This window comes from Lampetra planeri, chromosome 20 (genome assembly GCF_965212315.1).
Source record: "Lampetra planeri chromosome 20, kcLamPlan1.2.h2, whole genome shotgun sequence".
NCBI classification, from domain to species: domain Eukaryota; kingdom Metazoa; phylum Chordata; class Hyperoartia; order Petromyzontiformes; family Petromyzontidae; genus Lampetra; species Lampetra planeri.
In genome coordinates, this window is record NC_136126.1 from 10,911,642 (window position 1) to 10,927,145 (window position 15,504).

General features: G+C 45.7%; 1 protein-coding gene across 1 annotated transcript in view; it reads right to left on the bottom strand.

The window, feature by feature from the left end:
* Window positions 1–15,504, bottom strand: part of LOC144724435 (peptidyl-prolyl cis-trans isomerase-like) — a 30,249-nt gene that overhangs the window by 12,115 nt on the left and 2,630 nt on the right. The window contains exons 2-3 of the mRNA XM_078603556.1: window positions 8,914–8,944; window positions 1,142–1,230 (exon numbers count right to left, since the gene is read on the bottom strand). Of these exons, the coding sequence (XP_078459682.1) occupies window positions 1,142–1,230; window positions 8,914–8,944 (120 nt within the window). The remainder of the gene's footprint in view (window positions 1–1,141; window positions 1,231–8,913; window positions 8,945–15,504) is intronic.

The window sequence follows — 15,504 nt, forward strand, 5'->3', positions numbered from 1 at the left end:
GAGTAATTCCTGCAGTCACGAAAGTTTGGAATCTTGTATCAATGCATGTTTAACTTCTTTTGCACCATACGTAGCTAAGCGTGCTAATTGGAGGTGCGGTCATTCTAAAAATGGTTAAAACCACAACACCGTACACATAAAAAACGCATGAACAATCACATACTTCTCTGCTTGGTCTTTACATTGAGCGTAAGGGTGGGGAATGGTGTGCTTACTGAGGGCCAATGAAGACTTTCACACAACCTTTAGCAGTGACAGCAGTAAACTAGCGCGATAACATTTAAAACCCAGCATTACCAGGTCAAAGGTCTACCCCTCTAGTACTCAATCGGAGCTGCTAAGACGCTTGCTGGGATGGATATGTATAGTTCGTGGGCCACATTCAAGTGGCAGCAGGCATTATGTGTGTGTGGGCCACATTACATGAAGTCGTGGGCCAGATACAGCACAAGTGCTGTGGGTTTCCCACCCTGATTGGATGGAAGACACAGACAAAAAAGACACAGCACTTATCCTGACTTTAAAGTCCCGGTCACGTGCTCTCTAGTGAAGTTACCAAGGTGTGACGCCTTTAAATTATACTGTAAAGTCACTAAATCACTCCTCATCGTGACTTTTGAAAGTGTTTTTTTTTTAGACAGCCCTCATCGTGAAGACATGCACCTAGGCTGTGTGTCCGGGGCTGTCTCAAACTGGTTTTATGTTTTTATTATACAACAACAAAGGCACTTTAAAAAGTCACGATGAGGAGTGATTTAGTGGCTTTACTGTACTGCACATTTACAGGAGTGACACCTTCGTAACTTCACTGGGGAGCACCTAACGACACGACTTCAAAGTCGTATTTTAATCTCATTACACAAAGCTAATATCGTCTTGAAGATATTTTGCTAGGGAGAGCATCTCCTCTTCCGATGCACATTCTCCCCCATTGGTGTGCGTTTGATTCTGCGAAAACTGATACGTTTTCAAAGCTCTCCCAAAAAAAAGAACAGCCTTCATTTTTTGTATTTAAATATAAAAATTGCATTATTTATAGAATGACATTACCCAGTAGTGGCATATAGAGGCAGAAAGTGAACATGTTTAAGTGTTTCTGGACGTGCACCAGCAGAACAAACTCCAGTTGTCGCCGTCTTACCTGGCACATGAACTCCGGAATGACACGGTGGAATTTGGACCCCTTGTATCCGAAGCCTTTTTCCCCGGTGCACAGAGCGCGGAAGTTTTCTAAAAAAGAAAAGGCGCAAAAAAAACAACACCCGCTTTCTCCGAATGCATCGATACGTTAGCGATTGTTACACATGCCTCCAGATTCAGTGTACCGGGCGGAATCCAGTCTCTGCTTCTTGGAGGAGCAAACAATTGTGAACATGGTAGAGTATTATTTATCTAACTGAGTGAGAGATCATATGAACAATTAATTCTCTCCGCTTTTGAAGCTATATAACTTCACTTATATAAACCAAATATAATAATGCCCTTATGCTCCATGGACTACTGGCTCATCATGCTCCAGTTGGGAATTACTATGGCAAGAACCAGTCTGCCACCAAGTTGTGCAGTTTTACCAGATAGTAGTTACTTTATTGACCCTAGAGTGATGATGGTAGGGCTGAGCTAACATTGGCCAGGATATGAAATCAACTGCATGTTTGCAGCCAGGTGCTGCCCCACCAACTGAACCATATCCTGTTATATGACTAAATTGTTTGGCATAATGTAGTCATAATAATAATTATTATATTTATCCAGGAAGGCCACACTGAGTCGTCAGACTCTTTCAGGGGGATTCAAAATTGGGCTTTTATTTTAAGATGTGTTCTGGCAATTAATGAGTGTTTATTATATCTGGAGGGTGCAACACTCGATACCCACACAGATGGACATGTGAAGAGAGTTTCACAACATTTGTGTGATCCACCAACCGTCGCCTCCAGTGCTGCATTATAGGCCACATGCATAGCCACCACTGCCTGGCTATATGCACCGCGGTATCCATGATAATACATTATACTGTAATTATTTATTAATTATAATTAGGCAGTAGGTTTGACCTAACATTAACATGGCGGTGCGTTTCAACCATTAAAATACGCGCCATCCGCTTGAAAGTGGACTTTACAGATGCCGTGACGTCTTTCGCAAAAGAGCAGGCCAAATTCATATTTTTTTAAATTACCCGAAAATTACTCAATTAGGATGACATATAGCAATCATTATCGCCCCACCACCGCCTCTCTTCCCCGCCACTCTTGAAAAAGAGTAATGAGATTCGGTGAGACTTTCCTGGATGAAACAAGCGTAATAATAAATAATAAAGGTAGCTAAAACTATAACCACGCACACACTTTGTATGTGCGTTGAACTTCTTTTGCACCGTACATAGCCAAGCGTGCTAATCGGAGGTGCGGGGGAAGTAAAAAAAATAAACACAAAAATCAGTTTTAAATAAATAAGTTTTCAAACTTGCATAGCTCCAGTGGCTTCTTAATATCAGAAGGAAGAGCATTCCAGACGGCCGCAGAAACACATGCGAAAGTGTGCGATGCAGCGAACGTCTTTGTTCGATGGCCAGCCAAAATCCGCTGCGAGGATGACCGGAGTTCACGTGATGATGGTTTACGTCCCTTGACGAGATCAGCAGCGAGGTAATTGTGGTTCATTTGTGGCAAGCACTTTGTGTGTAACGAATGCGACCTTGAAATGCATAGTACAATGTCGCACTTACAATGTACTTTGTAGCGTGAAACTATATCACCCGAATATCATCCCTTTCAACTCGGCATGTATCTGCCAAGGCATTGGCGACGCACACATCGCATGGATGTTCAAGACTCTCCCGGGTGTTCCACCAGCACCTCGGCCATGATTGTTTTGAAGGCTTCTGTTCAAGATCACACAAGCTTTCCGAGTCTTTTTTAGTTGGCATAAGTTACTCTATCTGTTACAGAACGTCGGCATTCAACCGCACGGCTTTAACGGCTGTGAAAATTAAAACTGTTTAATAATCGATTATTGCTTCATGGGCGTTGTTTTTATAGGGATGAAGGGGCGTTATTCCATTGTGTATATAGATTGTATTTTTTTATTATTAAAAAACACATTCCTGCGGAGGGCGCTGGTAGGAACGTTGGGTTGCTCGGTCAATGGCCAGGGTCAACGGCGGCGTGGTGTATTCCGCAAATATGGCCGACTGTGAGGGCGGGCACAAGCCGGCGTGAGTAGGTTAAAGGTTGAGTTTTATAAGGGCACCACGGGGTGACCAGCCCCTCCCCACCCAGCCCCACCCCTCCCACCCCCCACCCAGCCCCACCCTCCCCACCCAGCCCCTCCCCACCCAGCCCCTCCCCACCCTCCCCTCCCCACCCAGCCCCTCCCCACCCTCCCCTCTCCACCCAGCCCCACCCCTCCCATTTTTGGATGCACGACGGACGGACACAATAATCCCCTGTGGGCTGGTGGAACCAGGTGGTTTCTACCAGTATGAGTTAGAGCCCTAAGTCAGCCTCCTGCTGGATAAATGCCTCCCCATGCCATGTTGATCACGGGGTTGTTTGACGATACTTCACTGTACTGGTCAATACGGATTGGCAAAAGGGGGGCCAGGGGTCACCACGTTCAGAGCATCGTATTCTAACCCCTGTCCCACCACTCCATTCGTATTTAGACGGTCGTGTATTCACATTTGCCCAGGATATAGTTTAGTATTGAGCTCCCGATTATGAGTGTGTGAGTTCCACTCCCAGCCAAGGCCACCTGAGGCCTCTATTCTGGAGCAAATAATACGATCCCCACCAAGTGAACACCAACAGTGTTTGCTCTGTGGACAGCATAAACTTGGTCACTGGAATATGGAAATTCCAGCTCTGACTCAGGGCCATGCATAGAAGACATTCCTGCGGAGGGAGCTGGTAGGAACGTTGGGTTGCTCGGTTAATGGCCAGGGGCAACGGCGGCGTGATGTATTCCGCAAATATGCCCGACTGTGAGGGCGGGCACAAGCCGGCTTGAGTAGGTTAAACGTTGAGTTTTATAAGGGCACCACGGGGTGACCAGCCCCTCCACACCCAGCCCCACCCCCCACCCCCCACCCAGACCCTCCCCACCCAGCCCCTCCCCACCCTCTCCACCCTCTCCACCCAGCCCTTCCCCACCCTCCCCACCCAGCCCCTCCCTACACGACGGACGGACGGACACAATAATCCCCTGTGGGCTGGTGGAACCAGTGGGTTCCTACCAGTATTCGACTAATCCAGGGGTCGGCAACCTACGGCTCCGGAGCCGCATGCGGCTCTTTACGGGCTGCTTCTTGACGATATGTACGTATGTACAGTATGTACTCAGATGCATTGCGGCTCTTGAAATACTGAATTTTGTACCGAATTGGAAAGAAATGGCTCTTCTTGTTATTTTGGTTGCCGACCCCTGGACTAATCCGATGCCCGTTTGAGCACATAGCGCTTGGATATCATTCCAGCGCATGATGGCGGGATGTTAACTACCTCGCCTGGAATACAGGCGGTCGATCCCGACCCTGATTCCTGTATATTTGGAGTTTGCGTGTTCTCCCTGTTGTCGCGTGGATTTTTATCCGGATCCTCCAGTTTTTCCCTCCACAGTTAGAAACGTGCGTTTAAATTATTTGGCTGCTATAAATTTCCACATGATAAGCCACTTCGTTGAGCTATCATTTGTGGCCGGGTCGCTTCTGAAAAAGAGCTACATCGCTAAATGGGCCTTACCTGGTGAAATAAAACATTGTTTAATAGTTTATAGTTTCGTGCGATTTACTTACGCAATGTTTCCATATCTGGGGTTTGGGCTATGAGAGTGCGCGACACGATGGGCCCCTCTCGTGAACGATGTCACATGTTCTTTGACACGCTGTCCAAAGTGGGTGGCGTGCTGTGGTTAATGCGTGTTGCGCATTTTTAGCGCGAGGATTGAAAATGACCGACTGAGCGCTTTCATTTGCGCAGAAGTGCTGCTCATTGGGCTATTAATGATAGAGTGTGCATACCAGAGGAAAATTCCACACGCCCCACATTGGCGTGCAAGTGTGGGCATAAACAAAGACAACAATCCCTCGTGTAGCCTTGCGCAAACTGTCTGTGCAAGCACCTACAGGGGCCCGCACGGCACGCCAGCACCACGCCCAGTCAATTTTGTCTAGCCCGATGCTGATGTTTCCACACCACGCCAGGTACTCATTTCAGGCTGAGTCTACCTAGGGGAGGCCCAGGACTGGTTAAAATATTCGCCACTGTTATTGGTCGTGAGCGGGAATCGAACTCGGGTTGCGCTAACCACTGCACCACCGCTCAGGGCATAAACACAAGGGGATAAAGATCGACATTTATCCTGATAGACGATTGGGGCAAATGTGAGCACGTGTTATAGTTAAGATGGCACATGAAGGAGTCGTGTGCATGGCTGGCCACCAAGCCTCTCCAGTGATAGCATTTACACAATACACTGGGAGCTGAATTCAGGCCGAGTTGACCTAGGGGAAGCCCAGGCTAAGTAAAAACTGCAACTTGCGTGCAATGCCAGGCATCGAACTTCCACTCTGAAATGAGCATTGGGTGTTGCTAATTGACGTGGGTGGACTGAAGCTAGTGGCGGAAATGTCTGTATTGCTACGGAAGAGACCAGTCTCTCAATAGGACGACCAATGTGGATTTCCCTCGGGATTTTGAACTCACAAAGATCTTCTGATTGCGAGTGGAGTTGCCGAGATCAAAGATAGGGCACTCACCATCACAACATTGCTTTCCGTACACACACACCAACAAATATCTCCATACAGCCTATAGAGAGTGTTGGTGTAAGTGCTGTTCATGAGCACTTTGGCTTGGTGTCGTCAGCACGATGCCACGCTGTATTTGCGCTATCGCCCAGGGGTCAGCTACCTGTGGCTCCAGAGCCACATGCGGCTCGTTAAGGACCGCCTCGTTACGTTATTCAGATATTTTGCGGCTCTTCAAATATTGCGGGTTTTTTTCTTCACCTAATTCGAAAAAAAAATGCTCTTCTTGTTAGTTGCCGATCCCTGGTTTAGACAGCAACCACGTGTACACTCCGCATCAGGCCACATACTCTCGTTTTAAGGCTGAGCCAACTTACAGGAGGACCACCACAGGTACTAAAAACACTTGCCGCCGATGTATTTCAATTTTTACAGGATATGAACATTGGGTTTGCCGGCTTGGCGGCGCAGCAAATACACGAACCCACTGCTTCACCGCTCCTTACGCGCACAACCGCGCACACAAAGCCCACGTGGGGACACGCGGGGCATTGTGATACGCAGAGACGCGCACAGGCATAGCCCCCCGCAGGATATCGTACAGGCACACACATGTAGGCTAATGCCCACGCACGCACACAGACACGTGCGTGTGTGTGTCTGTGCGTGCGAGAGTGGTGGGGTGCGGTCAAGGGTGTGGTGGCTCGGGCGGGTTGTTTCAATGCCAGAAGGTGCGGCCGTTTACACTCCGGCTTTCATTATATATATTTTATAAATGCCCTCCACGAGTTACAACACTGATCCCCCCCCCCACCCGGCTCTGCTCACCTGATTTTAATTTCAAACCTGCAATGGAAAACAGGCGAGCGCGGTAGAATGTACTAAAACAAAAACAACAATAAGAGGCCTGATTATTTACACCAGGTGGGCTAGATAGCCAAGTGGTCGGTCATCGTGCTTGTATTGGAGACAGCCGGCACAGAGTTGAATAGCTCAGTTCCTGCGACGATCTGGACATTCAGATTCGAACAGAATTGGGGGCATTAAAGTCCCAGCAACGTCAGTCGCGACCGTGCAGCTTTTTATATGGTCCGAGTTTGCGCGCTGGTTGCAAAATCTGTCTGCGATGACAGTTACGTAATCTTTCGGCACACGAGTTATAAGAACAGCACTCACCCCTGGCCCTGGGCCAGGCGTGGTACGTTGCTGCACTTAATATAATTCAGAAGGCGTCCCTTTGGTTAAAGATGACGCATGGCACAAGCAACGAAGTGAAAATGAGCTATTTAAATCAAGGCCGTAGCCATGGAATCAACCTTGGGGGGGACCAAATCTTCCAGGGGGTCTGGGGGTCCCATCCCAGAAAAATATCTAAATTTGAAAACTAATTTCCTGCCTAAAATATAAAAAAATCACTAACACATGGGATGGACTTTTTATTTATTTTTGACAATGTCTAATAGTGTATTATATTACATTGCTCTGTTTTTTCTTTTTTACATTTTCTTGTTTCATTGTATGTAATGGCAGAGATTAGGGATTAATAAAGTACAACCATAACCACAATCATATAAACAGAAATATATGCATTTATTTATATGAAGACAAATCCAGATATTGTGGCCAAGGTTTAGAAAATTGTTTTTTTTTACTTACATAGCATAGTAATTTTTTTTATAGCAATAAATTGGGGGGGACATTTTGAGCATATTTGAATATTGGGGGGGATATGTCCCCCCCAATATATATTATTATATATATTATAATATAGTGTAATTGTACTGTGATTGGTGTTTGAGACTGTCCTGGTCTCTTTGAGTTCTCACCTGAGTTCTAAACAAATTAACCTTGAACTTGTTTGGGGTCACGTGCCACTGTGGTGGTCATCGTCGTCATCATCATCACAATCTATGGGGCAGATAGCCTGTAGGTGTCCACTGCACATTTCATCGCTGTGGTGGAAGGTTGCAAATTCTAATCCTGGTCGGACATTGTTGACTCAGCCCATCATCCATTTGGAGTCAATCGAGTACAACGAGGACTTCATTGTACAAAGTAAATCACATCGATGGCAGCATCCCAAATTTCGCTAGGACAATGATACTTTCACATTTCAACATGGCATCATAATGAACAGGGCAGCACGCACAGAATTCGGGACAGATGTTACTCGTGAACACGCAGTTGGTAGCGCGGTATGTTCATGATACCGTCACACGTGTTACCCATCAATGGGCCGATTTGCCCTAGTGGATACCCAGACCAAATTTAGATACCAATTGCAACTGGTAGTTTACTGGGCAGAGAATCGAACTTGCTATGCCAAAGCTCCAAATACTACACAACCGACACACGCAGATCCCCATGTGGACTGCAGGCCAATGCTTGAAGGTGCTGTTAGCGCCTGCAAGGCCACAATAACTCACGCACGCGAGTGATACAGCCCGCAACACGCACGCATTGCCACTTGGCCTGTTTCCTACTGGTGTTGACTGCAACAGGTACTCCTCAGTGGGCTTTACCTGCTAAGATAACTACTAATAATTTAGTTGTATTTGTATATGTTTAAGTTATTTGTTTACCTTTCCTATACTTTGCACTCGTATCGTGGTTTTTGCCATTTTTGTTGATGTTGTAACCTTCTTAACCGCCCCCACTGGACATCTGTGAAAAATGGCTTTGTAGCTCATCGGTTTCCTCCTGTAAAAAAACAATTCTGAGGTACTCAATTTAGGCTGAATCAACCTAGAGGAGGGTCGGACCAAGTAGAGGTATCAATTGCCACTGGTGTGCATGGCCCAGATCGCCGCGGTGGCGTAGATGTTAACTACCTCGCCCAGTATGCAGTCGGGCGTGGGTTCGTAAATTTGGAATTTGCGTGTTCTCACCCCCCGTAATCGTGTAGATTTTTCTCCAGGTCTTCCTTTGGTTTTCCCCTCCACATTTAGAAACACGCGTTTAGAGTTTTAGGCTGCTTTAAATGTCCACGTGATGAGCCACTTCGTTGAGCTATCATTTGTGGCCTGGTCGCATCTGAAAAAGATCTGCATAGCTCAGTGGGCCTTACCTGCTAGTTGCTGGTGTGGTCGTGCAGCAACTTTTTCACTGCACTACATTCACACACTCACATACCTAATGTGCAAGGTGGGACCGTTCCTTACCTGCAGTCTTGGGCACAACATCAGCCCGCAGCTGCAAAGCAAAAGGAGAAGAAAGCGAAACATTAATCACATGATAACTACTCAGGGATCAATGGAAACGGACCTCATGTGCTTTACACGAGCACACGTCTGCTTTTACAATTCACGCGACATTTTTCAATGTAACGTTTACAAAAAAATATATACACTGTTACGGCCCTTAATATGCAACACTGTATACAAAGTGAGTACAACATATAGGGTTTTACTGTGTGTACAGTTTCACCAGCGATCCCAACATTGACGATTTAAATCATAATAGAGGGGGGGGGGGTTGGGTTAGATCGCGTAAATATATAAATGTGTCGTTAAAACCCGCCACCACCCGACACAGCCAACTTGTAAGGGTTGTCACGCAAACAGAACATGGCAATTCGTCACTAGTACAGCACACCGGTGTGTTTGAAAGCCAAGCAACAACAAATCTGGCTGTCGCCTGATGAAGCTAGTTGTAATTAACGGCGAAACGTCGAACTCAGATTGTAAATGTTGTACAATCCTTACTAGTTGGCTGTGTCGGGTGGTGGCGGGTTTTAACGACACATTTATATATGTATTCGATCTAACCCAAAAAACCTCGATTATGAATGATTTAAATCATAATTGGGATAGTTAACCGACTATAATTAGATTGCATAAAGATTCCAGTTATTTTTCGTGCCTGCACGTGTAAACACGCACCGAAATGACACGTATGACTCTGTTGGTCCCAATCTGTTAATATTGATGTTTACTCCAGATATGTGCCACGTGACGTATTTATGTGTGTGTGTTGAACTTCTTTCACACCCTACCTAGCCAACCGTGCTAATTCGGAGGTGAGTATGCAGACAGCTGCCAATATATAAATTCGTATTTTTATAAACGACACATTTCTGAAATACAAAAAATCTCCACGTGTGCTATGGAGTGTATTGCAGTATACAAATGAATGTTTTTTTTATGATACCAAAAGCCATAACTGTGCATGAGCTCCATTGAGGTTAGAGGGATGCCACACCCTTGGGCTCCTTGCCCACTATACAGTGTGGATACATTTTTTTTTCAAATGTATTTGATTTTAAACAAGGAAGCCACTCAGACGAAGCTTGGGAAGTTTCTCCCACCATTTCCCGGAATGAAAGATTGCATTTGTTCGGCTCTTAAGAGTCCAGGCAAAATCCAATGCATTCCAAGGGTGCAAGGTCACGTGCTTCAACCTATTTTAACAATCGTTTCCAAAGTGCTTTATTGGAGAATGCGTATTGTTGTCAATACAGACAGATGTAGACATCATTGTCTACTGCTCGATGCCACATTCGAAGGAAGATTTGTAGGTATGCAGCCAAGTGAGACAAACAGTCGAATTCGACGCAAGTACCTACACACACATACCGACTGTGTTGTCTCATCCACGCGGTGTTCAAACCAATACCTTTCTTGTTCCCCTTCTCCCCTCCCACTGGTCGACTTTGAAATGCCTTCTCGTCGGCTCTTTCCCAGACTCTGAACATCGCCGCTCAACTCTCATATCAACTACAACTTCTATGGTGCTGTTTGTTGCTGGCTTCGTGACGTTGCTCAGGAACGGGAAGCTAAAATGCCCCTATGGTATGGAGTGGGCATTGCTCGTCTCGTTTACCCTCCCATCACACTCTTATTAACCACAACAACATGCACATCCCGCATGTGACATACACTATACTTCAACATATTTGCTGCTTATTAATATAGCAGCTTGTCATTGCAAATCTCACACCGTGTAGGTTATATGAAGTAAACCTCTTACGAGCAATGACTCAGCAGTGATATTAGGGGCCATGCTGTGCGTTAGCCGAGCTTTCAGATAATTGTCCGTGATTAAAAAAATCAGCATTCTATTTGATTTGTTATCGATTGTTGACAGTATTGCACACAACATCGAAGAACTTGCTGTGCAACTGTTATCCGTTAAAAACAACAACAACAACAGTTAATCATAGGGCGCCTCCGTTAAGAGGTTCGTCCCACTATCTGTTAGCGACTGAAGTTATTTGTGTGTGCGTGCGTTGTCTGCCTGCCCAAACGAGCAGAACCGTGGCACTCATTTCCATTGGCAGCCCAGTCGGCGGTGGTGGAAATCCACACATTCCCACGGTGGGAGCCAGCCTGACGTGTAGGGCAACCACTGGTCACTTGACAGAAAGTGGTCGTCGATTTGCTTATGGCTTTATTTTTGTGATTCGAAAAGTTTTTTGGTTTGGCCATGTTTGTTTGTTGTAGTACGGAGTTAGAATGATGGCTTTAATCTAAGTTGTCTTGTGGTTGTTGTTGTTGTTTGACTTGCATCCCACTGGGATTTTTGCACACAGCGTTGGTGTACGGTGCTTTTTTTTGGAAGACTTTGCAGTTTTTTCCTGGATTTTTCTGTTTGCGCGTAGTCACTTTAAGATGTTTTCTTGTTCATGTTTTTGTTTTTTGTTTGTTGCGGTTGCACCCGATTCAAGAGTCGAATGGCTCACAGGGCTATACCAAATAAATGAAACTGAAACTGAAAGTCCCTTGGGGGAACGATAGGCCCGGGTCGGTCCCCAGACGCGTTCTGAACCCGCCACATCCCAGTCACGTGTGATGAGCTCCACCCACACCCCTCCAATCCCCATCAGACCACTAACACACTTTAAATCAAATATCATTTACTGGCTATATAAAAAAATAGACACGTCACAAAATGCATATTAACAATATTATTAACAATAAAGTGAAAATGCATATTAACAATAATGTTAATATGTGTTTAAATAGTGGCGTTATCCATTCTAAAATATTATATACTGTAAATATAAATAATTTAAAACAAATACGTCACAAATGCACGTTAATAATAACAACCTCAATGTGTGTTTGAACAGTGTTCGTTCTCCTTGGTAGATTCGTGGCTTCGCTGTGCAAGCAGAATCCTGTGTGTGACTCACATTGTGTCGAATACTCGTTACGTTGTCGACAGCCACTTTTCAGGCCTCACAGTCTGCCCTCTGGTGCAAACTTAGGGTTCACTTGATTGGACACACGTAGTAAAGGACACGTGTCGCCAAATTAAACACAAATCCCAATCTGTTTAGCACGGGCCTCTTTTGTGCATTAATTACCGCATGAAATTATCCAAGTTTGTTGCACAAAACCCCGCTTACTCCCGAGTGGCAAAATGGGCTTGAATCCAGCTCTTTGAGAGCTCTGATGGTGGGTGCTTGATGGAGGAGCTTGCAACGGAGATTTGTGGTGGAGGAGGCCGGATAGATGCCAAGAGGAGAGTGCACCTGCAGTTGCTTGGATAGTGTCCCGCGCCCGGCAGTTGAAGGTCCTCTAACTCTTTTGAAAAGAAACCAAATTTAATTGCAGCGTGCAAGCGGCTCTAAAATAACGACTGCTTATGCAATATCACACCAGTCATAAAGCTGACATCAGACACAACTTTATGACCATAAACATGATGCTGTTTTGTGGCTCAGACGGCTAATAAAATACGTCTGTGTTAGATCACTGAGTCAGCACACTTGAGACCCTCGGTTCGAGTCAGTCCCCCGGTGCTGCTTCCCAAAAATAACATTCTGAAGTGTCTTACACGAATCTGGACAGAGAGAAGCTTTGTGAACATTTCTATGTGCGCGTAATCTTACGAAGTGTGGTCCTACAAGCCCACTGGGCCAAGTGGTGGGGATGCGTGGTTGCGCTCATGCATCCGTGACTGTGCACCGAGCACTATGGAAGTGGTAGTCAGCTGGGACGCACGCGTGAAGGATGACGTCCAACTGCTGCCCATTGTTATGACGCTCCTGTGCAGTCGACACGTGCCTCCTGCCTTTGTATGTAATGCTAATTTTAAACTATATTTGCTTTTGTTTTACCAGGAATGGGCCCACTGAGCTATGTAGCTCTTTTTTCCGAAGCGACCTGGCCACAAATGATATCTCAACGGAGTGCCTTGTCATGTTGAAATGTATTGGAGCCAAATACTCTAAACGAAAGTTGATTCTAAATGTGAAGGGGAAAAACCGGAGGAGCCGGAGAAAAATCCACACGACCACAGAGAAAGAGACATGCAAACTCCAAATATACAGCAGGTGTCAGGGTCGGGATTGAACCAACAAACTCCTGTATACCAGGCGAGGGAGTTAACATTTTGCTATCGTAGCGCCTCTTCACAGGAGGCTTCAAAACAATGTCAACACTTCTGAGAATTTGCAACAACACCACAATAAATGTGCCTCCGGGCTCTGGAGGCCACCTGGAGAAGATTCCAGGCACGTGTTGACAGTGATGGAGAACAAGTGGAGACTCTGACTTTTTTATGCTATTAACATACATTTGTTATCATGTTGCGGTGTATTATCCGTTCTTTTCCCATTAAAATTGATAGTCCCATATAAGTGTTAAAAAATTAAGAACCCTGTATAAATGTGCATGTAATATACATGTAAAAACAGTTTAAAATATATATTTTTAGGAGTTTTTATCCGGAAAAAACCTCCCAAAATTATGCCCTGATGAATGTTGGATTTGCTGCACAGAGGAGCGCGGATTATATTTGCAGCTCCGCTGTTTTTTTGCGTGTGGGAGGAAGCTGGGGTAACCCATAGAAAGTCCACATATAAGAAGCAACAAAATGCGACACTCCGCAGAGACGTATTCAATAATCAATTTCTGCATTGTCATCTCCTGGCTACCTCACAGCCTCGCTGTAGGGTCCGCAACAAACACAAAAAACTATCATCCGCAGCCCTATTTATTCCTATTAAGTTCACAAGTAATGTGACAGCGATTAACCCCGGCCTCAAAAGTTCCATATGGCAGGTGCGCATGAAACCCGCGGTTATAAACCGAAGAGCAAGTAAACTGAATGCATGAACCAACAAGCAGGTATTTAAACTTAAACAAATTCCCGTTCAAGAGTAAGAGCGGGGAGCGGCGTCAGGCGCCGTTGTGGCCAAATCATTGAGCACGATCAATAACAACATGCAGTCAATGCCAACGATTCATTGGCGGATCGAGATGCTCACGCAATGGTCCCTTTATTTGGTTGGCTAAGCGCCGCTTTTATTTCCGTCAGCTTTTATTGAATTACAGCGCCCCCAACCACACCCAGCTGAAGTTCATTCCTTTTTCAGAGAGCCTCTTGCGCGCGCGCACACACACAGCGCATTGTTACCCAGGTGGCTGTAAAACAGAAGCATCGGGCAGCACTTGCCTCGTGTGCTGCCTCTCGGGCAAGAGAGTGGTGGAAACTCCACGCACAGTCACGTGTCAAGAGGTCAGTGCCTCCACGTGTGATTTCCATCAAAGTAGTGCTCGTTTAGCGATGCTGGAGGAATGATGATTGGTCGGAGTCGACCGTGAAAGCCACAATTTTAACTTGTAGCGGCTTAAAATAACCGCCTGCCTCTAAGTTTTCGTTGCAGCTTTCTGCTCGGTCTCTATTCGAAGGCACGGCAATGGCGTGTTCATGATCCCATTCTCGCGGGGACACTTTTGAGCAAACGAATAGAATGCTCCCACTGTGTTGCGCCGTTTCTGCACACTGCCAGGTGTGACTCGCTCAACACCTGTGCTGATAAACATAACGGTTTGCAATGGAAGCGTCGCAAATATGCCAGGTTTACCTTTCACAGTTTTTATTTGCAGATCCAATGTGTATGCGGTAGGCGCGTCATCATTCGTTCATTCAATAAATTTTTTTGGTAAAAACTCGCAGACCCCCCCCCCACACACTAAACAGGGCATGGCCATACATTACAGTGTAAGTTACCACTCGCGTTTATTTCCAATAGCTATCGAATACATGATCAGTTTGGTGAAACTTGCCAATGCACGACTAAAGTCTAAATGACATTAAACCCTTCGGAAGTACGTATATGTAACCGAGAACAATTATGTAACTTTCAAATTGCAAGAAGAAATGTAGATAATCATGTTCTTAGGTTCGCTTATTCAAGATGAAGTATCGATGATAAAGAAACAAACGACAAACTTGCCATGTGCAGTCCAGTACCAAATGTTCTCTCTGCTCCCACAATTTTACTATTAACTATTTTTTATATATTTTTGGAATTGTCCCAGGGAAGCCAAGTAATCGACAAACTGCCTTTGATGTCTGTTCAATGGCTCTAAGTTTTTTTTATTTTTCCACAAGCCTGTTTTTGCTTCAATTGTATATTTCACTCATGTGCGTTCAATATGCAACGCTCACAACCACTGGCAAAGATGCCAACGCTAGCCGGTGTGGGCAGACAAAGCGAGCCGCGTTCGTGCATCACGCAACGACCGGGTGGGCGCGCTTCGCAGCGGTTTGCAAACTCAGACAAAAAAAATAGCTTCGCGAGGCGAAGAGGGTCTTTGGCAAGAACCCACCCAGACCCTGGGCCACGTTCCAAGCCATGGGTAGGGGCGGTTACCGCCCGCGCTTCCCAAGACAAATGGCATCGACTGCAACTCTATTTGTGTGTCACTCGTGGACGTTTCATAACCAGGGGGGAAATAATGCAAATGACGTATCTACGGGACCTTTTATGCCAGTGTCAAAACGATGAGGGGGGGGGG